This window comes from Protopterus annectens, chromosome 3.part0 (assembly GCF_019279795.1).
Source record: "Protopterus annectens isolate FY-2018-M chromosome 3.part0, PAN1.0, whole genome shotgun sequence".
Lineage (NCBI taxonomy): Eukaryota > Metazoa > Chordata > Ceratodontiformes > Protopteridae > Protopterus > Protopterus annectens.
The window spans coordinates 1,608,471,245-1,608,496,290 of NC_056731.1; the positions used below are offsets into that span (position 1 = coordinate 1,608,471,245).

Here is a 25,046-nt window from a genome sequence, read left to right on the forward strand (position 1 = left end):
GGAATATCACAGAAGAAGAAGAAGAGCAATTGTAGAATGCTAAAGAGAAAATAAGGGATTACCTCGATATACAGGAGTTTAGAATGACTGTTGTTAAACAACTTTTTTTTCTTAAAAACTCCAGAGCACAAAAAATCTTAGCACAATGACTCAAGCAACAGAAAGTAGAAAGGGTTGTTTCCAAACTTAGGGAGCCTACAACAAGGAAAATAACAAGAGATCCTGTACAGCTGATAGACATAGTTCTGAAATTTTATGAAAATATGTATAAAGGAGAGACATATGATAATTAACAAAAGGTACAAATGTAAATGTTTATGGAAGAACTAAACATGCCAAGATTTGAGGTAGATAAGGCTGAATTACTAATGGTTAGGATAGGAGGAGGTGAGATAAAAATGGTGATGTATAACCAATTCACAGGAAAGTCCCCGTCAATAGATGCTATTCTTGTAGAAGTTTGGAAGCTAGGAGGGAAAAACTGATAAGATCTGGAAAGTTTTGTTTAACAGTATTTTAAGAGGTATGGGATGAAGTACTTAGGAGTATGGATTAAAAAGGATTCTGGTGTGGCAGCTAAGGATTATGTGGGAAGTGACTAAACAAAAGATAATACAAAAACTGAAACATTTGGAAGCTCTGTTATATGGATATGGACTGCAAGATGCAAGCAGTTAAAATGCTTTTAGTCCCTTTAGATTGATACATAGGTCAGGCATACACCTCATTTGTGATTTTCTTGGAGAGTATATGAAGTTCTATCCAAGGTCTGAAAAGTATGCAAGAGTTGAGTCTTTACTGTTTGCAAACAGTGTTATCACCCTAGCCTGATCTCCATATGCATTGGAGCATCTCACTACTGAGTATGCATTGGTTGGGATGAATAACTCAGTTTGCCATAAAGTACTGATTTTTAAATTTGTGTAAACATTGTGCAGATCAGTTTGGTAAAGCATATGCTAATGTTTCTCATGTTCATAAAACTGAAATTTTATGTTCCTTTATACAACCAAATAGGTTACATCAGACAAAATAAGAGTATGTTAAATAACAATTGGTAGTAATTGGCCAGCTGAGCAGATAAGTGGGCCAATGGTAGTGTGTACCTGTGCTTGTTATGTTGCTGTGTATCGTATTAAAGACTTGTTATGTCAGTGATACAGATGAAATTACATAGGTGGTATACAAACCTTGGGACACATGTTACCTGATCACACAGGATACAGGGTATCACAATGGAAGCCTGGTCTGTAAATCTGAAATTCCCTTCTATATCACACACCCCTCTAACAAACACACACACACACACACACACACACACACACACACACACACACACACACACACACACACACACACACAGTGAAATGAGAGTAAAATCATGTTTGAATAAAAAATTAGCACATACTTAAAATAGGTTAGCCTTCTTTTACTGGTGCAACTAAAATTGTTTGGCTAAGGAGACTTGACTTTAGTCATGATTTTTATATTTTTCTTAAGAAATGTGAAAGGCTACCTCCAAAACAACCATCAGAATCTGGTGCTGTGTCCTCCGAGAAAACCATCAAGCTTCTGAGTACAACTTTAATTTCAGCAAAAAGAAGTTCTAGGTCCATTCCTTCCAGCTCTGTGAAAAAAACTGACTCCAATAAGAAGAGGTATGCATGGTATATAAGGTAAAATTAATTTCAAAGCACAGATGAAGGATGTCAATGTCAAATTCTTTTTTTAAAATTACAGAAGAAGGCTGCCCACATCAATTTCTGTTTTCTTTATTTATAAATTTGTAAATGGAATTGTTGAAATGAAAGTAATATATTTAGTTTTTTTCTGTAATTAAGTACATATATGGAATATGGCCTAATCATGTGTTATATGAAAAATCTAAAAAAAAGATATACAATAATTTTGCAATAGAATATTCATTGGTCATTTTAATTAATTAATACTACTACTACTAGTACTAATAATAATAATAATAATAATAATAATAATAATAATAATAATAATGATAAGTGAAGTGCAGCGATTCTATGTTCACCTTATAATTATTCACATGGATTATGTTAACACATTTGAAAGGATCTTGTGTCTCACTGCTAGTAAGTGCAGTATGTTAATCTTTGTATGGTAGTGTATATCTGTTGTAAATATATGCATATCACATAATTACAACAGGGTACCGATTGCTTTTTGCCCCCATATTTGTCAGACTTGATCTCCAATAGGCTGATTTATTTCTTCTCCTTCATCAGCACTGGGCATCATCAGGAGGGAGAGATGAAAGCTGAGGGATGGGCAAAAGCTGAGAAATGTGTTTATCATCTTGTGGGATGTTAGAAGATTTTATGATATTATTAGAGCTTACCCCATTTGGCTTGCAGTGACAGTACAAGAAAGTGCTGTTCTGTGCCCTGATCCATGTTTGGCTGGAGTGTGAAATTCTCCTTTGACTGACCTTTTCCCCCAGAGTCTTTGCATATTGATAGTACTTTTGGGCATGCCTGCACTTGAACCAGACCACCATCCTACCTAATAGGTAGTAGAGTTGCCATCAGCTGCTCTCTTTCCCACCATTCCTAGCTAACTTTTCTTGCACATGGTTGCTATCTGTACCTGTGTTACCTGGGATACAGCCAAGGCTCCATGACTGCATTCCTTGGAGCTGGAAAAGCATTGTGCTAATCTTTGAATGTATCATTTATGTTGATGACATTAAATCAGTATGTCATAAAGTATCATATGATCTTCCTAGACAGCTACAACAGTCACATGTTTGAAACACTGGCTGTCTTTATCTACAAAACGCATGCTTATTATCACATCATATTTTTTATACCAGTGGCATATAAAACTGGGCAATCTTACAGACTTTCACTTCTTTACTTACTAAACCTTGTCTGCTGCAACATTTCATTTTGGACTAGCTTTGGAAAGGTATGAAATATTGACCAGGCTATTACTAGTATTATTAAATAATCAAATGAGTTATGTTAAGATCTGTTTCGTTTGTGAGCCATTTGTTATGGCCATTGTCTAGTTATGGACTGTAGTTATGATTTAGCGAAGAAGCATTCTAAACCGAATGTGAGGATCAAATCATATCTGAGTATTTAAGCAAGAGTGCCTTTTTTGTCTGCTTGTCCCAGTGCTCTGTGCTGTAATATCATGACCTGCTGTGATTCCCACTGATATAGATGACAAACTTTATCCTCAGTAATTATATCTTTCAGGCATGGGTCCACCAAACAGTGGTCAGCTGAAGGAATGGATGTGATAGTTTATCAGACTGGATTTTCCCGAGGAAATTATACTAGTGGGAAGCCAGGTGTTTTTTTTTTGTCCCATCTGTAGAGGAGATGAACATACATTGGTGTTCAGCATTTTGTGACCTTCTTAACATCTAAAACCCTGTTCCTTTTTTGTCTTCCAGATTCTACTTATAATATCTTTGCTACCTCAGTGATCTTTGTGTGGAAAGAGGCTTGTCATTAGAGATTTGCTTTTTAAGCAGGTTGGCTCATTTGTGACTTATGTCTCTTCGCAGAGCCAGATAATGTGGAAATTAAGGTCCAACCACCACAAAGTAGAACAGCTCTCTAATGTATACATTTTTGTAGTAATGTCTGCTACTATTCTGTAAGCTAATTACAAAGGAATGTAGCATTATCTTTTACAGGGAATTTTTAGTATATATAAGGGCTCTAGCTCTTCAACATGTTCTTAAGTTTGTAGAAAACTAAATCACTTCTAAAGACTTAAACTTGCTTAAATTAAAAATATAAGGATATATGCCATATTTAACTAAAAGGAAAGGAATCCTATGCAGGAGTTGCCTCGCCTGCCTCATAGTCTGAAATGGAGAGTGCGGTATGTTTTTCAGCCATCTCTGTTGTGTACAAGCTTAGATGCTAATTATGCTGTGGATAACTTGGGCTTGACTGGTGGCCTGGATAGAGACAGAGCTGGGAGAGAAGAGTGAGAGAAAGTGATCTATGCTAGCTCATGCATTTTGAGAGGAAAGATGTTGGTCCGGTTTTGCCAGGGGCTCCATATGAAGCAAAGTTTGAAATCCAGCATCTATATTAAATTTCTGGGGCATTACCCTGCCAACTGGGGAATTATGACTTACAGTGCGTGTACCCATTGACCAGCTGATCGCGTTTTAACAATCTGATCACAGCTGGTCAAATTTGTTTATTTTTGTAGGTCTGCTCATTGATCTGTAGACACAGTGGCATTGCTGCTTGTATGAGAATACTGTGCATTATCAGTATATTTAGTTTTGGTGGTGTATGCAAGGAAGTTGCAAAACACGTGCTCCATTCTGCACTGGCATGTATTAGATTTTTTTGTGCGTTCTCTGTCATTTGTGTTTGAAGTTTTGTTTTTTATGACTATTTGTATCTCAGTTGTTCACTATGGAAATGTTCAAAAGCAAGTGCATACCCACTAGTGCAACAAAGGGGCATTACTGTAGGATTACCAGCTACCAGGAATGCAGTCACCTGCTCTCACATGCAGTGTATTTGGGAGTGAATGGGACAAGTGTGAATATTTACAGAGGGGCAGGGAACCCAAACATTTTAATAAAAATGTAAGGGCTGTGTCTTTAAATGAATTACACATCTCTCACTTTTAAATTCATTGCACAGTACATTTTTACACCACCTGTAACTTTTTAGGTGTAGATCATAACTATATGCTTATTGGCTGACATCACATTTAAAAGGGATTGATACTGTGAGATGCCTGAAACAGAGAAGTTTCATGAAGCAATAATGAAGAAATGTTTGCAGTTTTGTATAAATGGCTGAATTAAAGATATTCTGAGTTGGATAGTGGTGTTTTTAATGTTTTATTCAATACAGATTGTAACCTTGAATTAATCATTCAGCAGTTTTAATTATGTGAATGTCCTTCTTCTTAATTTGATTAAGTTGATTGCATATTTTCAATACCGTTAATGTTTTAGCTTTGCTGTTTTCTTAAATGGCACTTTTTTCACTATATTCGATTAACTGAACAATTGTTTTGTTAATATACTGTTGATCCTGTTTCATATTGCAGGATGCCTTCTTATTGGGTTTGTTGCTTATTTTGTTTAGTAGGTAATACAAATATATTTACTTACATTTATATTGTTAAAACTGACATTTCATTAACATTCGAAAATCTGGCTAGTGGTGAGCTTTTTACATAATGCTGTGGTTACTTTAAAATATTATGATCGTCCTGAAGGCTTACATTGCTGCTGCATGCTGTTTAATGAGAAACAAAAGATAAAAATAGTTCAGGCTATTTTAGCACTTCAGGCTTAAAAATGTTTCATTATATAAGTGTCATGAATGCAACATGGGAAGTCAAGTACTGGCTAAAAAACATTTCTGCAGTCCTCTTACTCAAACTCCTCAATCTAGGCACATTGTAATAGGCTTCCAAAATCAAACTGATCATAGCTTTAGTTGCTCTTTTTATGCCTGCCATAAGGCACATACCCAATAAGATGTAACAATGTTTAGTCTTCTTAGTTGCACACATGAAGGATTATGTACTTCAGTATAAATAGCCACACACAATGAAGTTATTCATTAATTTTGGGATACCAGCATCATCATTTTTCATGTCAAACAAGATCAATATTTTAAATAATCTTATGATATATGAAAATGTCTTGTAATATTACTTTTGTCTGAGTAATGTCTATACTAATGATCTTAAAGCCTTGACCTTTACCTCAGGATTCAATATATCATATTTTGATAGAAAAATCTCCAGGTCCTAGAAAAAGTACTTCCCGCTTCCCATAAATTGGTCTGATTCTAAGGTTTTAAACAGTGATAGTCTCTTGAAATTTTGCACTTGTTCAGTCGGATATGGAGTCTGCTCATTATTAAGAACATTATTACTGTGGAGGATCAAACCTCATTTATTTATTTTTCATTTTATTTATTTACCCTTTGTTGACTGCAGTAGTCCCACTAGGTTAATAACCTTTTGGAGGTATTTATACCACTTGGGGAAATTTGGCCAGAGCAATTGGGAACTTCCCCTACTTGTATCATATGGAGATGCTATTCATATTGACACTTTTGGTTTCTGGTCTGAGCACGTTTGTGGCGCGGAGAAACCATGAGAAGATACAGAGCCATTTCAAAATGGAGAAAAGTCAAATTCACAAGAAAAAAGTGAATTGTTCAGCTTAGAAAGCAAAGAGGAGATAAGGAAAGATATAATTATATCCAAGGTTCATAGTGATGAGTTAAAGCCAAGCAAGCCGTTAAAGGAGAGTTTAGTAAGTGGAGATGATGTGAAGGTAGTTGAACCTTTGCAAGAATGCCATGCAGTGATGGAAGGAGATAAGAAGATTACACCAGTGATGGATTGTAAGTTCTTTTTCCAACAAAACCTCTTCAGGGAAGAGGATTCAGCACAAGCATGTATTGTTACAACACTCCCAGTCGAGAGGGTTGCGGGATGATTTGTTTATGGACTTGGCAAATGAGACTGATCCAGAAAGTGGCAAAAGATATTTCCTGGGGTGAGATTATAGACAGAATACAGCAAGAGGATGTTCAGCAAGTGAAATCTACAGTAAAGAAGTTTTATGCAGACATGGTGAAGACAAAAGTGTGAAAAAAAGAAGAAAGATTTTACAACTAAGAAAAAAGTCATATAAAGTAAGAGTAGAGGAAAAAAGAGGGTACAGAACTTGGCAGATACAAAGTATGGGATGAACAAATTATACCTTTTGGGACTAAAGCTAATGAGGTAAGAACTTTTATAGATATAACTAAAGATACTTTTTGTGACATTATTTTTGAATCTGGACAGATGATGGAAAAGTTTATAGGAGAATATAATAAAAGAAAAGTCTGTTTCCCACAGAATCAGTATGTATTAAAGATCTTTTTAGAGAAACAAGAAAAAAGGTTCATATACAATTTAGAAATGAAGTAGAGAAAGAGACTTTAAAAGGATAATTAGTGAAAACATGCAAGATGTATTAGACATTTTAAAAGTATATGGTAAATGAGGTTGATGGACTGGGATGTGGGACTATCGTGTGATACTGAATGCAGAAAATGAAAAAAAATTTTGCACGTTCTTGGTATTATAAATGTGGAGGAGAGAAAGGTATGGTGAGATATTTAAGTTAACCAAAAACTTGTTTTCTTTGTGGTAAAACTGATCATTTGACTAACAATTGTGAAAAGAGAAAATGTCATATATGTGGAGCAACTATATATATATATAGGTTCATAGGTTCATAGATTAGTACTAAGCTAACTGCTCTTGCGAGCCATTTTAAGCCTAGCCAATTATCCCTTGTGAGACTCAAACCCTGCACCTTGTGTTTGTAAGGCAAACACCTTAACCATTAGGCCACCCTCCCAACCCCAACACACCTGGTGGTGGTGCTGCGGTAGCGTTGTCGCTTCACAGTAAGACGCTGTCCAGTTCTATTCTCGGCTAGAGCGTCTTCTGTGTGGAGACATGCGTGAATGGGTGTACCTTCGTTGAAGGTTGTGCATCAGGGCTGGTAACTCAGCACGTAAAATTCAACTACCAATCATTAGCGGACCGGAGTTCTGCTGTGGCGACCCCTAACTGGGAAAAGCCGAAAGACACAACAACGTATATATATATATATATATATATATATATATATATATATATATATATATATTTATATACAGCCTGACCAGAGAAGTCAGTAAACATTTAGAAGTTGAAGCTGAAGTCATAGACTCTTACATAAATTTAATACAGACAGATGTTCCAGAAATTGAACAAGAAACACAAGTATCTGATAGTAACAAAAAACAGTATTAGATGAAGAAAGTTCAGATGTTAGTGATATGGAAGGTATAAAAAAATAATTAAACAAGAATCTCTATTAGTAAAAGAGTACAGGAAAGAAAAAGAAAAATTATAGAAGGTCATAGTAAAGAAAAAAAGAAAGGTAAGGGATAAAAGTAAATAAATAAAATGTTGTTACCTGTAAATTTTGGCAGTACATGATAACAGTTTAAAACGTTTAGTAAGGAGGTTAAGCATTATTGAGTGGTGTAAACAACAGGATAGTGGTATTATTATTGTAGATGATTCTAGATTTGTAACTAAATAAGAAAGATAGACTGAAATATGGTGGGGAAATAATGTGATTTGGAATTTAGAAAAGGACACTTGTTTGAGGTAGTTATGTTGTATAAGGATATGATAAAATTTTTAGATATTATTTTGGCTGTATTGGGTAGAAATACCAACACTAATATAAGATGTTGTAACCAGGTTTTGAAAATTATCACACTTTACTCTTATGTAACAAAGAGAGAGAGAGAAGATATGTTGAAACATTTCAATCAATATCTTGTTATAAATATGGAGATAATTGTGATAGGTGATTTTAACTATAACTTAAGACATCAGTGGAAGAAAGACTATGATGTTAAAAAAAGTACTAGACATTAGTAAATGTGGGTAGTTGAAAATTTAGAGTAAAAGCACATGGATGTACAGTAGAGGAGAACATAGAATGGAAATAGATTACTTTTTATTTTCTTCAGGGTTATTAATATTAGAAGAACGTTGGCAGCAGGTTTTTCTGATCATAGGGCTATTTGGATTTAGTTAAAAGGGAATTACAAGCATTTAAAAACAAGTAAAGGAGTAAGAAGAATAAAGTGATTGAGAAGAGATAGGAAAGGATATATTTTTATAATTGTGGCAAGATCACACAGAGATGAGAATTTTCCATAAGTATTGGTCAGAATGTTGGTTGTACTTTAAACAAAAGTATAATAAATGTTATATGCAATGTGAACAGGAAAAAAGAAGGGAAGAAAAAATAAGTATAGAACATTAAGTAATGAAACATTTGCTAGTTTGGAAAGGAATGATGAAGCTTTTTTAAACAGGAAGTTTATAATTTGAATAAAGCTAAGATATAAAGCACTTATCTTATAAGGAGAGATATTTTTTGCATGGAAAAAGAAGTAGTACCTTATTTGAGTAAGATTATTTAGGAAAATAATAGTTCAATGAGGCAAATTAAGGATATAAATGGTATAATACATAATACACAGGAAAATATTATGGGGATAGTAGAAAATTATATAGAAGAATTAAAAGACAAAGTATACAAACCCATAGAGACTGGAAAATAGTTATTTTTTTTGAACAAAATAGGAAGGATATAGAGAAAATAATGGAAGAATTAGAAAATGCTAAAATAATTCCACAATAGCCAGTAAGGAAATAGTCTCCAACACAGTTTTTTATAGACTGAGTGCTTTCATTTTTTTATTTAACTAGAACTTCATCAGAATTAAAAAAAATGTATAAAGTGGAGCTTAACAACAGCGTCATATAATCACATGATTCAATCCAACCAATGATACCAACTCAGGATCTTGCTAATTTTCTTAAAGAGACAGTGTATCTAGCAATCATTAAAATGAATAAACGAAAAAATAGCAGATACATCCTAAAACAGAAATTTATTAAACATTAAAAATGGTAAAGTGCTTTTCATCTACTCAATAGCAGACTTCTTCAGACCACCATTTAATACAAAGAATCCTTTAAATACTAGTGTACACCAACAGTTACGGCCCCCAAACACAACTTCAAAAGGAAATGTAAGCATACTATTAGTACAAACAATTGTTAAACATATATTATGCTAAAAATATGTAATTTTTGACATATACATATAAAAATGAATGAATATAAAACCTATGCTTATTAAAAAGTGAAGTTAATTATTATTTATTAGTTCATCTACTCAAAGCTTTTAACCTTAAAAGACTGTTGATGGCATATTGTTCATTAAGACCTGGTTTATAGTAGGATTGTAATAATAATTGCCATCTTAATTCAGCTTTTTCTAAATATAAACTTCAGGGTCCATCCCTTGGTTGCTCATAAATCTGCTGAATGGCACAAAATTCAAAATTATGATCAACACATGCCTATGCATGTTTCGCTAAAGCATTAGCTAAATGCCCCCTCCTTATGGCATACAAATGTTCATAAACCCTTTCTTATAGCATTGTTGTGGTTTTTTTCCTATATAATACGCAGAACATTTTTTACAGTTAGCTACGTATACCACTCCTTTGGATTTGCAATTCAATTTCTGATGAATATAATACTTTTTACCATTAATTTCAACCCATTCACCTTGATACATATACTTACAAAAAGTACACATGCCACATTTTTTTATACCCCCACCTTTTTCTTTCCTGTAACATTGTTCAATGAGATTTTTGATATTCCTACCCTTCCTTTCAATCATTTTAATACCATTCTGAAATTTATTGGTAATAATTGATTCCTCATCCAAAAGTCTCCAATTTTTAAAAAATATTGATTTCATTTAAAAAAAATGCACATAAAATGTAGTTATAAAGGCATTAACATAATCAGTTCTAGTGTTTTGATTAGCCCTGTGCATTTCCACCAATAATCCATCTCTATTAAGAATAGGTACAAAATAACCATTTTCTCTTTTTTGTTTTACTTCGAGAAACAATTCATTCAGCAAGTCCTCTGGGTAGCCCCTACTCAAAAGCATGTTTATAAGATTCTTACACTTATCAATAAATTCATTATGTAAACTAACCATCCTTGCGGACGCACCAATTGGCCTTTTATAACAACTCTTTTGTTAATAACAGGATGGGAGCTTGTATAATGAAGAAAGCTATTCGAATAGGTGGGTTTTCTGTGAATTTTTGCTACAAACCTCTTATTGACCTTGTCCTTTCTCAGATTCACATCCAAGTAATTACTCTCCTGTCCATCAACATTGTATGTAAACCTCAAAACTTGAGTTGTATTATTAATATATTCCATAAAATCATCCACCTGCTGCTGCTCACCCCTCCATAATATAAAAATATCATCCAAATATCGCAAATATAGGACAGTATAATGTGCATATGCACTACTAAATATATGCTTCTGTTCCCATTGGGCCATTACCAAGTTGGAAAAAATGGTCCCACAGGATGAACCCATAGCAACTCCTACCTTTTGTAAATAATAATGATTGTTGAACATAATATAATTGTTGGTCAAAACCACTTCAAATAAATCAACATTTATGGTACTCCTTGTTCAAACAGAAACTTGTCTATCATATTTACGCTTTCCTGCTGAGCAATCACAGAGAAAAGATCTTTTACATCTATCGCTAAAAATAGAACATCCTCTGCATATTCAACTGCATTAATAAGGCTGAGAAAATGCCAAGAATCTCTACAGATTTGCTTTTGACCAACCAAGTAATCTTTCAATTTACAGTCTAAAAATTTAGCACATGCATAAGTTATGGAGTTGCGCCAGTCCACTATTGGTCTTAGTGGTGGATTGTTTATATCTTTATGTATCTTAGGTGAGCCAAAAATACAAGGAATGGTAGGTGCAATAATGTGTAAATAATTACAGCTGTCAATGTTGATTCTATTTTCAAGAAACAAGTCATTAAGAAATACTTCAATCTTCTTATGTGCTACATTAAGTGCATTTCTGCTAACTTCTTCATATGTGGCTGTGTTAAGTATCTGCTTTATTTTATCATTATAATCAAAAACATCCATTACCACCAGTCCGCCCTCCTTATCCGGCTTCATGATTCTGATATTCTGTTGCATTAAATATACAAGTAATTCCCTTTCATTAGAACTCAAATTGTCCTTAAAACGGACATGCTTATTGCTTAACAGATATCTAATATCAATTTCACAAGCCTTCTCATACGGAATTAAAGCTGGATGTAATGGTAGATTAAAGGTACTGGTGGTATGCAATTGCATATCAGAATGGTTGTGATTTTCACCAATCATAATTCTAAAATTCAGTTTCCTAAGAAATAGTTTAAAATCCATGAGTACCATAGCTAAACATGCCTCAGAGGCAGGAACAAAAAGTCAAATCTTTGCTTAAAAAATCAGCCATCTCTGATCAAAAAATGTACAAGAAAAATTATAAATTTTAAAATCATGTGCCTCATTAAAAATAACCATAGGTTTTTGTTGTCCAACTTCATCTGAGAAACCATCAGTGCTATCAATTTCAGTAGAACTCAGTTAACCAGTACATTCAGTTAATAATCGTTCCTCTGGTATCGTCTGTTTCCCCCCTACGCTGATTCCTTCTGGAATAGGTATAAAAATCCAGATTGAGACCATTACCACGATTGTTACCATAATTATAGTTCCTATTCCTGATCCTTTTGGACCGTCTTAAAGGTGGAAATTGTTGTTCATAGTCGTCATCATTACGCAAATCACTTTTATTTTGTTGCTCATTTTCTTCAAAACACTGCTCCATTATTATTATGAAACTGCAAATGTTCACTATTATTACTGTTATTATAAACATGTGGGGGGTTTGGACAGGCAAAATGTTGACTGTATTGATGTTTATCTCTTGCCAACTTTTTATTTTTCTTTCTTTTTAATTCCACAATATTGTTCTCAATACTAGTAAAAATACGCTGATCCTCGTACTTGTACTTATCATAGTCAGCTTCCGACAACAATTGTGTTTGCAATGAGTTACACTCAACCAACAACAAATCAATGATTTTAGTGTTATATTTAATGAGCAGTTCAAATAATTCAAAGCCATGACTATCAAACATGGCTATTAAATCATTGTGCAGGGCTGAGTTCTCAATTAGTCCTACTGGATAATGCCATACTCTAAGACCTTTTGGAACCACCCCACTTGTAATACCGTCCTTTAAATAAATTTTTTTCACATTGCAACTTTTTCATTTTATACAGTTTCCTATCCAGTTCTTCTAATTTATTTTTTGCATTATTCCCTCCATCTACCTGTGTAGCTACTTCTTGTCCCTCACTTCCATTTGCTAACCAGTCATTCAGTATAGGAGGTTTCCAATTAATACTGCTAGAACTAGACATGTTACTAACATTAAGGTTATGTAATTTCTGTGTTTGAAAGTTCATACCTGGCAATGTTTGCATGACTGTATTTCCATTCTGTACTCCTTGGGAACCATTATTACGTGGACCTGGTTACCCTCCTGCTCTTGCATTGATGAATTTAATCCATTGGGAGAAGAAATAGTTGCAAAAGACGCCAAACGCCCAGCATTAGCATTATTTCCTTCATAAACTCCATTACCTACACTGGCAGCAGGAAGAACTTGCTGCTGCCCAGCTGGGAATGATGTTGCTGTCATCTGCTGGTCACAAAGTAGAACTGCATTATTTCTGATGCTCTCAATACTGCTTGCCAGTAAATCCACAGGTTGTGTCAATGAATGTATCAGTCTAAGTAATTCTGCAGTATCACGCCCCTGTTCTTCTTGTGAAAATAAAACTGGGGAAGTAGATGTTCCACTATCCATCGCTGAAAATCAAAACCTCTGAGGCATGTTTAGCTACGGTACTCATGGATTTTAAACTATTTCTTAGGAAACTGAATTTTAGAATTATGTTTGGTGAAAATCACAACCATTCTGATATGCAATTGCATACCACCAGTACTTTTAATCCACCATTACATCCGGCTTTAATTCTGTATGAGAAGGCTTGTGAAATTGATATTAGACGTCTGTTACGCAATAAGCTTTTCCCTTTGAAGGACAATTTGAATTATAATGAAAGGGAATTACTTGTATATTTAATGCAACAAAATATCAGAATCATGAAGCTGGATAAGGGGGGCGGACTGGTGGTAATGGATGTTTTTGATTATAATGATAAAATAACGTAGATACTTAACACAACCACATATGAAGAAGTTAGCAGAAATGCATTTAATGTAGCATATAAGAAGAGTGAAGTATTTCTTAATGACTTGTTTCTTGAAAATAGAATCGACATTGACACCTATAATTATTTACACATTATTGCACCTACCATTCCTTGTATTTTTGGCTCACCTAAGATACATAAAGATATAAACAATCCACCACTAAGACCAATAGTGGACGGGCGCAACTCCATAACTTATGCATGTGCCAAATTTTTAGATTGTAAATTGAAAGGTTACTTGGATGGTCAAAAGCAAATCTGTAGAGATTACTGGCATTTTCTCAGCCTTATTAATGCAGTTGGATATGCAGAGAATGTTCTATTTTTAGCGATACATGTAAAAGATCTTTTCTCTGTGATTCCTCAGCAGGAAGGCATAAATATAATAGACGAGTTTCTGTTTGAACAAGGAGTACCACAAATGGACACTAACTTATATGTTGATTTATTTGAAGTGGTTTTGACCAACAATTATATTATGTTCAACAATCATTATTATTTACAAAAGGTAGGAGTTGCTATGGGTTCATCCTGTGGGACCATTTTTTCCAACTGGGTAATGACCCAATGGGAAGAGAAGCACATATTTAATAGTGCATATGAACAGTATATTGTCCTATATTTGCGATATTTGGATGTTATTTTTATTTTATGGAGGGGTGAGCAGTAGCAGGTGGATGAATTTATGGAATATATTAATAATACAACTCAAGTTTTGAGGTTTACATACAATGTTGATGGACAGGAGAGTAATTACTTGGATGTGAATCTGAGAAAGGACAAGGTCAATAAGAGGTTTGTAGCAAAAATTCACAGAAAACTCACCTATTCGAATAGCTTTCTTCATTATACAAGCTCCCATCCTGTTATTAACAAAATAGCAGTTATAAAAGGTCAATTGGTACATGCCGCAAAGATGGTTAGTTTACATAATGAATTTCTTGATGAGTGTAAGAATCTTATAAACATGTTTTTGAGTAGGGGCTACCCAGAGGACTTGCTGAATGAATTGTTTCTCGAAGTAAAACAAAAAAGAGAAAATGGTTATTTTGTACCTATTCTTAATAGAGATGGATTACTGGAGGAAATGCACAGGGCTAATCAAAACATGAGAATTGATTATGTTAATGCCTTTATAACTACATTTAATGTGCATTTTTTTAAATTAAATCAATATTTTTTTAAAAATTGGAGACTTTTGGATGAGGAATCAAGTATTACCAATAAATTTCAGAATGGTATTAAAATGATTGCAAGGAAGGGTAGGAATATCAAAAATCTCATTGAATGATGTTACAGGAAAGAAAAAGGTGGGGGTATGAAAAAATGTGGCATGTGTACTTTTTGTAAGTATATGTATCAAGGTGAATAGGTTGAAATTAATGGTAAAAAGTATTATATTCATCAGAAATTGAATCGCAAATCCAAAGGGGTGGTATACGTAGCTAACTGTAAAAAGTGTTCAGCATATTATATAGGCAAAACCACAAGAACACTAAAAAAAGGGTTTATAAACATTTGTATGCCATAAGGAGGGGAAATTTAGCTAATGCTTTAGCGAAACATACACAGACATGTGTTGATCATAATTTTGAATTTTGTGCCATTCAGCAGATTTATGAGCAACCAAGGGGTGGACCCTGGAGTTTATTTTTAGAAAAAGCTGAATTAAGATGGCAATTATTACTACAATCGTACTATAAATCAGGTCTTAATGAACAATGTGCCATTAACAGTCTTTTAAGGTTAAAAGCTTTGAGTAGATGAACTAATAATTAATAATTAACTTCACTTTTTAATAAGCATAGGTTTTATATTCATTCATTTTTATATGTATATGTCAAAAATTACATATTTTTAGCATAATATATGTTTAACAATTTTCTTTACTAATAGTATGCTTACATCATTTCCTTTTGAAGTTGTGTTTGGGGGCTGTAACTGTTGGTGTACACTAGTATTTAAAGGATTCTTTGTATTAAATGGTGGTCTGATGAAGTCTGCTATTGAGTAGATGAAAAGCACTTTACCATTTTTAATGTTAATAAATTTCTGTTTTAGGAATTATCTGCTATATTTTCGATTATTTGTTTTTTGAGTTTGTTCGTTTTTACAAAGTTTCTAATCATTAAAATGACACAACGTGTATTTAAAATACAAATGTATTCTCATGGTTTAATTTATGTTATCATCCACCTCAGATAGACATAATAAAGTTCAAATATGAAATATTAGTTCTTCTATAATAGCATTAATGTCCTCTCATAGCCTTTGTCCAAAAAAAAAAAAATTATTGTTTATGGACAATTTATTTAGAAGTGTTCAAAATCTGTTCCATGACACTACTGTTGAAAGCAGGTATAATTTAGATGAGTTTATCAGAAGTAGTGGTTCATATATTAATGATTATGAAAGCTGCAAAAAAAAAACATTTTCCAACTGGAGAATTTGATTTTAAAGTACAAACAATGGCAGTATGAGATATTATATTTGGAAGAGTGCATAAGAACTGAGGTAGTTCCATCAGATTTAAGAATATTAAAGTTTCCTAATGGTGTAAAACCAGGAGATCAGTTACTTTTCAATGGCACTGGCATTTCATTGATGAAACTGCTTGCTGAGGACTACAAATCAAAGATCCACCAACTGGAAGAGAACATTCACAAACTGGATGAAGCTGTCAAAAGAAACAGTGGCTTTTCATTACTAGGCAGTTTGTATGACAATATAGCAGCCAAAGCCAACAGATTGGTAGCCACCATTGTAAACAAAAAACAAGGAAAAATCAGGAGAGACAAAGAAGTATATCCCATGGTGGCTTATTATTTGAATGGAAACACTAATACACATCAAAGAGGTAACACAGGTCAAACAGTAGGTGTTGCACAATTGGAAGAAATTGCCAATGAGGGGAATGGGGAACAGTCTAACCCACAAAATTGATTTCCTGTAGATTCAGGCAGTACTCGGCAACCACCTGTTCTTTCATCATCTCCTTTTTTCCTGAACTCCCCCAACAATATAAGGACACCACAGTGGCAGAACAGGGGAAAGAAACAGAACAGAAGGGAAGGGAGAAACAGAAAGAAAAGATAATTGGACACACAGAAATTTTAACTCTCAGTAACATGTGTTGAACGAACATCACGTGTTGCTATTAGAAAAGTTTTTTTTCTTTTATTCCAACCCAGCCAGCCAACATCAGTAAGGTCTTTATTGATCTCAAATTGTACATGACAAAATTTAATTTACAGTTTGTATTGCACAACTTCCCCCAGTTCTGCCAAAAGCAAGAAACATTCACGAGGAGAAACACATATAACTCCTCTCTTCACAACACCGTACAGGTCTTCCATGATATATATGAGTAGCACCTAAGAAGAAAGTTGGGTAAAAAAATAACAGTGAATAACCTAACTTTTGATGAAAGACATGCTTTAAGGGAGCTTTGCTCCAATAAAGAAATACATGTAATGAGAGCTGATAAAGGGAGTATGATTGTGTTAATGAACTACAAGCATTACAGTCTGGCTTTTAACAGTCTTTTGGCTGATGAAAGAAACTACAAGGAAATTACAGTGGAAGAGATTAACACCAGTTTTGTGCACATTGATATGATCCTTTTCAATTTGCTGTGTTAAGGGAACTACAACCGTGAAATTTATACCATTTTTGAGAACTGATCAGCCAAAACTGGCTAGGATCTTTGGAATTCTGAAGATCCACAAAGGCAGGGTTCACCCACCCTTCAGATCAGTAGTTGTCATGGACCACTACAAAATGGAAGCCATATCAGGATTTTTAGATCATCTACTCAATCCAGTGGTTCAAAAATCAGAATGTTATCTTAAAGACTCATGGCAGTTACTGGAATTATTAAGCAAAATCACTAATTTCGATGACGGCTATGCTTTTGCATACTTTGATTTAGTGTCTTTGTACACTTGTATCCAGCAGGAAACAGGAATTGAATTTGTAAGATGTTACCTCAGTAAATTTTCAGAATTTGACAACATGAATAACTCAGTGTGCATCTTATTAGAGGTTGTCCTAGAAAATAACTTTTTTACATTTCAAGGAAAATACTGCAAACAAATTTCTGGAGTGGCCATGGTTTCCAGAGTGGCCCCAGTATGTGCAGATTTGGTCATGGCCTGGTGGGACTAGGTGCACTTAAAATCCCACACTCCTTTTGAGAAGGTGATTTTCTACAGGAGATTTATTGACAATCTCATTTTAGTTTATGGTGCCACTGAGGTTGCAAGTAAAGTTTTCAGAAAAGAAACCTTTGTGAATCAGTACTTGCATAAAAGAAGTCTACACCCCTAACATATGAAGAACGGGCTAGTAAAAGGAAAGTTCATCCGACTCAGTAGGCTCACCAGTAAGAAAACTGTATGATGAGGAATTCAACTTTTTAAAAGCACTTTTCCTGAAGAAAGGCTATGACGTAAACTGGTTGATGAACATCATCATGGAGGTACGCTAGCTAAGACTGAATAAAGCGAGACCTATTCTGAGGAAATATCAGTCAACAGCAGATTAGGATAGGGGAGAGCCAGTCACCACCCTTAATAATTTGGTAGAAAAGTATAGCAGAGCTTTTCCACTTCCAGTTTCTACTGAAAAGTCATCTTGGGAAATGTGGAATTATGCAAGGTCTTAGGTGGAACTCCTGCATTCACGTGCAAAAGAAGTCAAAATGTGAAATCCTTACTGGAAATTAAGTGTAAGGGACCAACTGACACATAGAATTCCTTTGGCACATACAAGTACAGCAAGTGTAAGCAGTGCTGATTTATATCAACCACTTCGATTGTACACATGAGGGCACTAAATTTTCACCTTTGGGCTGGAGCCAGGTATAGCTGTAATTCACAAGAGGTGATTTTCATGGCAACCTCTGATTCTTGCCTAGGTTTTTATGTAGAGGAAAAGTATAGGAAAGCTGTCCAAAAGAATGTATGAACATTGGCTATCAAGAAGAAAGATACTGCTAATGCCCTAGCCAGACATTCACTTACATGTGCAAATTTCAGAAAATTACAGTTGTTTGTGCTTGACTCAGAAAGCATGAATGACTTTGTTGGCAGCTACAATTTCCAACTGGAATGCCATGAGGCTAGTTGGCAAAAAAGGCTTTGTGCTGACAAACCACCTGGTCTCAAAGAATCCATAAGCATTAAATGTTTTCTTTTGGCACAAAGGCTGTGGGATGACATTATTGCTATTTTAGGAGTACTAATATTTCATATTTGAAGTTTTTCAAGTCTTTCACTCATTGTGAGTTCTGGTGTCAATGTCTGCTTGAAGGTGACTGATTTATGGTCACATTTAACTATTGAAGGTCCGACAATTGTGGTAGTGCATCTTATTTGACATGTTAGTGAGGACCAGATCTAGTATTTTTATTCCTCTTGTTGGGTATGAACAATTTATTCCAGGGCATTTGACTTAACAAAGTCAAGAAACTTTTGCACTAGTGAGTTAGGGCTAGCGTAGGTTTCCCAGTTGATGGTGGGATAATTGAAATCCCCCATAACCTGAGTGTTCCGTAATATTTGGATTGTCTTCAGTTTGGTCAAGTCGGCTTCATGTGCGTCATGACCCATGAAGAAGGATCTATAGCTGGCTATGACTTGAATGGGGTCTTATCCGCTGTGTCCTGAACTTAGACTAATTCCATCGAGTTGTCCAATCTAACTAGACAGGAGGTAAATGTATCTGTAATATATATAGAAACACAGCCTCCTTTAGTTCTTACACGTTCATTTTGTGGTTTGAAGGTGTGGAAGTCATTGTAGCCTTGCAAGGCTGTAGTGTTCTCTGAACTAGGTTTCTGTGATTCCACAGACATTTACATCTTCCAGTGATAGAAGTGCTTCCAGGGTGTGCAGCTTTTGGCTTAGCGTTTGGCAGCATGACCATTAATTTGTTATGATTGGCAAATTTTATGTCAGTAAATTTGTTTTCAAGACCTTGCCTAAAAAAGGCATTATGGGGAGGAGTAGCCTTTGCCAGCAGCCGAAAACCTAGAGGTGTCAGGTGCAAACTGTCTCTGGCAAAGCAGCGAGGTTTGCCGACCATTGCTTCTCAGGCTGACAGGAACTGGATTTTCTTTAGATGACACCAAAAACTAAACCAATTATTGAAATCAGTCATTTATTTGTTTATACTGTGGCATCATTCTAGGTGAGGCTAGCATGCTAGGGTAGTATGTTAGACTGTTCGACTAGGGTATTAGCAAGATCCTGAGCTAGTATCATTGGTTGGAGTGAATCATGTGATTACATGACACTGTTTTTAAACACCTGTTTGTCCATGATTTTTAACTCTGATGAAGTTCTAGTTAAATGAAAGAATGAAAGCGCTCCATCCCTAAAAACCTGTGTTGGAGATTGCTTCTTTACTGGCTATTGCGGAATTATTTTAGCAGTTTCTTGTTCTATTTAAATTCTACACCACTTTGTTTTTTTTTTTTGTTTTTTTTTTTTTTTAAGAATTAGAAAATGTATTACATTTGGTTAATTTAGAGTCAGCATCTGGCCCGGATGGTATAAATTACTTAATGTATAAAAACATGAAAAGATCACATTAAGGATATTTTTAATGGTGTTAAATGAATGGTTAAATGAGGGATTTCAATGTAAAGAGTTATGTAATGGAGTAATACAATTTAAATGGAAAAAAGGTTGCAAAGAGGAATTTCAGAATTAGAAACCAGTAGTTTTGAATAATATAGTTTTATAAGACATTTAAGAAGCTATTATAGAAACGAATGGAAAGCAAAATAAATAAGGTTGTAAATACAGATATATATGGTATAAAAGGAAAAATTGTGAGGAGCTACTTTTAATTATTTGGGAATTAGTAGATGATGTATTATATAAAGATAATCAAGTCAGAATTATGGTAGGTGATGTAAATAAAGCCTTTGGTTCTATTCAACATGATGTATTATGAGAAATACTGAAGTCATATGATAAAAGGAACAAGATTATAAGGATATGTATGACAGCTTATAAATTTAAAATAGTAAGGGCGTTGGTTAACAGATGGTTAAGCAAGGAAATAGTATTTTGAAAGGGTATAAAACAAGGATGCTCTTTAAGTAGTATAATATTTTCTTTAGTGTTGAATGTAATATCAACATTTATAAATAGAGAAAGGGCAAAGGTGAGGTATGTTTCTAATGAAGGGGTAGTAATACCAGTTGTATTATCGTATGCATGATATAATTATTGTAAAAATAGTTTAGGTATGAGAAGAATACTAAATGTTTTGCAAAATCATTTAGATGTAATAGGTTTAAGCATAAAGAGAAAAGTCAAGGATTAGGCTTTGAGGGTATGTTGGGAGGTGTTAAGTTTAACTTAACAAACATAAAAGTATTTGGGATTAGTTTTGGGAAAGAGGAAAATATATTATAATTATGGAGAGAAAAATTTAAAAAGATGAATTATATGTGTAGGTTTCAAATGTTTAGATTGTTTGTTAAAAAGAAATGTATTTGATTAATTTTATTCTTTTAGTCAGAATCTCATATTTGGAAAATGTCTTTAGTATGCCTGTTTTGTTTGAGAAGGACGTTTATAACATTATGTTTTCATCTATTTGGGGTTCTAGATTAAATCCAGTTAAAAGAGGTATAGTAAATGTTAATAGAGTAGAAGGGGAGTAGGATTGATCTATCCCATAGCTTATGTTGCACCATCGCATTTATTTAAAATATTACAATGTTTAAGGCATAATGATGACTCATTACACAAATATTGAAATCTAAGTATAAAGATGAATGGTCATATATTTGGAATAATAAAAGAAAGAGGGCATGCATGAATTATGAAATAAATAATTGCCAAGAAGAGATTTTTTATGAAAAATAAAACTTGATGAAATAGAAAATGATAGACTGAAATGGTACAATAATGTTATAAATAAGTATTTTTTGTATTTCCATGCAGAGAATTATCAAGTATTAAAATTGCAGCAATACAAGCTAGAATGTTAAGATGTGGTGAAATGGTTGAATGTCAAGATTTTTTATGGAGATTAAGTATTCAAAAGCTTCCAGTGAAGGCAAATATGCCTTATAAGATGAAAAAGGACAGCATTTATCTTTATTGTAAAAAATTTGAGGCTAGTGAACATGTTTTTCTAGGATGCAGATGAAGTAAAATTTTATGGAAAAAGCTATTTGATATGAAGTATTTAGAAGGAATTGAAAATCTAAGTGAATTAAATATGGATATGATTGAAAATGGTTATTATACAGGAAAAGTATGTAACAAAATTGATAAAAAATATTTTGCATAATCTGATTAATTTGGAATCAAAGAGTTAAGGAATATTGTTTAATGAAAAATGGGCTTTGGCAATTGTGATAATTAAAGTATTTTCCTTTTATGCTTTATTAAAAAGTACCCCTAATTCTTTCAATAGGTGCAGAGAGATCTTTTACATCCATTTGAGTTACCACCAACTCAAGGAGATAGGGCATTGGTTTAATATCTAATTTGAAGGAGACCAAACTCAAGGGTGAAGCACTGCAGCATCAGCAATTTATATACCTGGTGTGGAAATAGAAATCACAACCTTCTGGACCAAAGGCAAGTATGCTACTTGTTGCACCACTGACACTCATGTTCAAACCTTCCCTGGACTTTTGTTATATTGATTCCCTTCATTTGATGGTATCTGAAGAAGCAGGTAGTAGAAAGATTCCTCTTGAAATTCCCCTGATCAAATGTTTCAGTCTGGCCCAAAAGAGACATCTGGTACTAGAATGTAAAGCCATTTCTCACTGTTTGCAAATGAATAGTTCCTACAGTGTAGATATGGCTTACAGAAGTATCTCCAGCCACAGAAACTAAGCTTGTGAAATAGCTGTGAAAACAGCCATAGACTAGCTCCAGTGAATAGGGGAGATCTTGTCATAATGTTCCAAAATGACCTAAATATTAACCCAAATGGATCAACTAAGTCAGGGCTCATTAACATTTCTAAATGTTTCCATTGCTTGATAGCTTAGGTCTGTCATATGCAAGATTGTGTTAGCTGAGCTTTTACCACATGCAGTTTGAAGTTTGGTCTGGTACTGTCAAGTGGAAGCCATGTCTCCCACCTGTCTGATGCTTCTCATCTTACTCTGATATCTGTGAGGTTAATTCATCCCAAATAACCTTCATAACCTGTCTGTTCAGTGAGCCGAAGGTAAGGACAGGACATGTCATATGCATAGTGTGGGCTGGAATCTGAGGGAAAATGCACATTTGAACTGGCTTAATCCTGTGTGAAAATCCCAAGATCATGTAGCTCACCTTTTCTTTAATTTTATTAATTCTGGAGAGGCCTCCAAAATGATAAACTCAAGTGTCTCTTACAGTTAAAACAAAATTAAGTCCCACGACACTATAGTGGAGTTTGTTTCAGGAGATGGGAAGTTGTTCCTTGATGGCCAATGACGCATGCTTTAGGATTAATGGCTGAGTTTCAGTGTTTATCTTATATCCTGCCAGAGCTTTAAATGGTCTAAGAAGGTATATGTGATTGGAGGCATCTATCTTTATGATGAATAAGTACATCAGCAAGCAGTTCACAATGGCAGATAATATGTTGTTACAATGTCCCATGGGGTCCCTGGTGGGTACCTTTGGCATGTACTTCTCAAAACCTGTGTCTCAGAGAGAATGTTGCTAGTTTTGTCTGTTGCTTTTGAGAGGTTCTATATCCATTCCAGCAAATGGATATGGTCTAGTAAAAGTAGAGAGCCATCATTTTTTTTCAACAATACTTTTTCCTATCTTGTGTGCTGCTGATTATCAAGTTATTGTTGCAACCTTGCCCATTTATTTCATATCACCGCAAGGAAATCTGGTCACTATGGGACCTTCATCGAGACAGCCAAAAGAGGTTTTCCATTTTGTACCGTAATCCCTCTCTTGGTGGATAATGTATGCATGCACAGATGCATGGGTCTGCTGTGTTTTCCAGTATGGAAGTATGTATTTTCAAACATATCCCTGAAGGCTGCCATATGGATTAGGCCTGGCAGAGCCATGCAGACATCCCTGACCCATACAATGTGTGCTATGCACCTTTCTGCCATGTGAGTGCCAGCAATGCAGCAGGTGAGCCACCTCCTTCTCCTCAGGCTGTGTGCTCACTCTCACCATTTTTGTTGACTCCTCCATTACCCAGATTGCTATTCAATTCTGAGATGTCTGGGGTGCAGTCAGGGCTCTATCCTTCTTTGCAATGGAGATGACAGTTAACATCAATAACTGTTAGAGTTCTGAAAACAAAGGACCACTGTATGTACTCAGTAGTTTTCTCTGCATCTGTGATAAGGATGAGGAATGTGAGGGATGTGTGGATGCCTTCTTGAAAGTAAGAAATCTTTGTGATGTTATTTTCAGTTTCCCCATTATAAATCCACATTAGTCTAGATCTGTAAATTGTATTTGTAGAGGGTCTTGCTTTCCACAAGCATATAGCACAGATTTTATACTCTGTATTCAGGACCGAAACAGACTTATAGTAGGTAGTGTTAACCTGTATTTGTGTAGTTTAGGCATCATTGTATTTATAGTTTAATACAGGAACATGATGAATCAGCCCTGCCATATATATGATCTTTCTGAGAAGTGGAGCAAAGATTACCCAAATTGCTTTATATGTCTTACTTTTGTCTACTAGACTGCAGTTCTATGATCAATGATAATAGCCATCATATTGGACTGGAAGGATATCTGAGAGACCATCCTATCCTTATGTCCTGCTTTCAAAGGCAGCCAGTCAACAGGTACCTCTTAGTTAGGTGTAGTTGACTACAGTATATAGAAATGGCTAAGAGCACATCAGCTAGTGACCTTATTTGTTTTTAATTTCTCCAAATGTGTTGGGTTTCCAATACCATGACAGGAATGGACCCCATTCCTAAGTCAAAGTATAATTAAAGTTCATGAAATCAGTATTGTTTCAATCGCTGATGTCAGCCACAAGCGCTCTTCACAGCACCCGCAGTGTGCCCAGTAATGACTCCTTCTACAATCTGTACAGAGTTACATGTGTTGGTAGCATATCTAAATATGACTGTAGATTCTTTTTTTAATAGCATATCTAAATATGATTGTAGATTATTTTTTATAAGACTCATTTCTCCTACTACTATTGGAACTGTCCGGGTGTCTTTCTTCCACATTACTCTCATTCCTATCTGCAGATCCTGATATTTTATGACTT

The 25,046-nt window shown here is 34.5% G+C and overlaps 1 protein-coding gene across 1 annotated transcript in view; it reads left to right on the plus strand.

The window, feature by feature from the left end:
• Positions 1-25,046, plus strand: part of RGS22 (regulator of G protein signaling 22) — a 971,253-nt gene that overhangs the window by 391,727 nt on the left and 554,480 nt on the right. Inside the window, exon 11 of the mRNA XM_044065939.1 lies at positions 1,501-1,658. Coding sequence (XP_043921874.1) covers positions 1,501-1,658 — 158 coding nt within the window. The remainder of the gene's footprint in view (positions 1-1,500; positions 1,659-25,046) is intronic.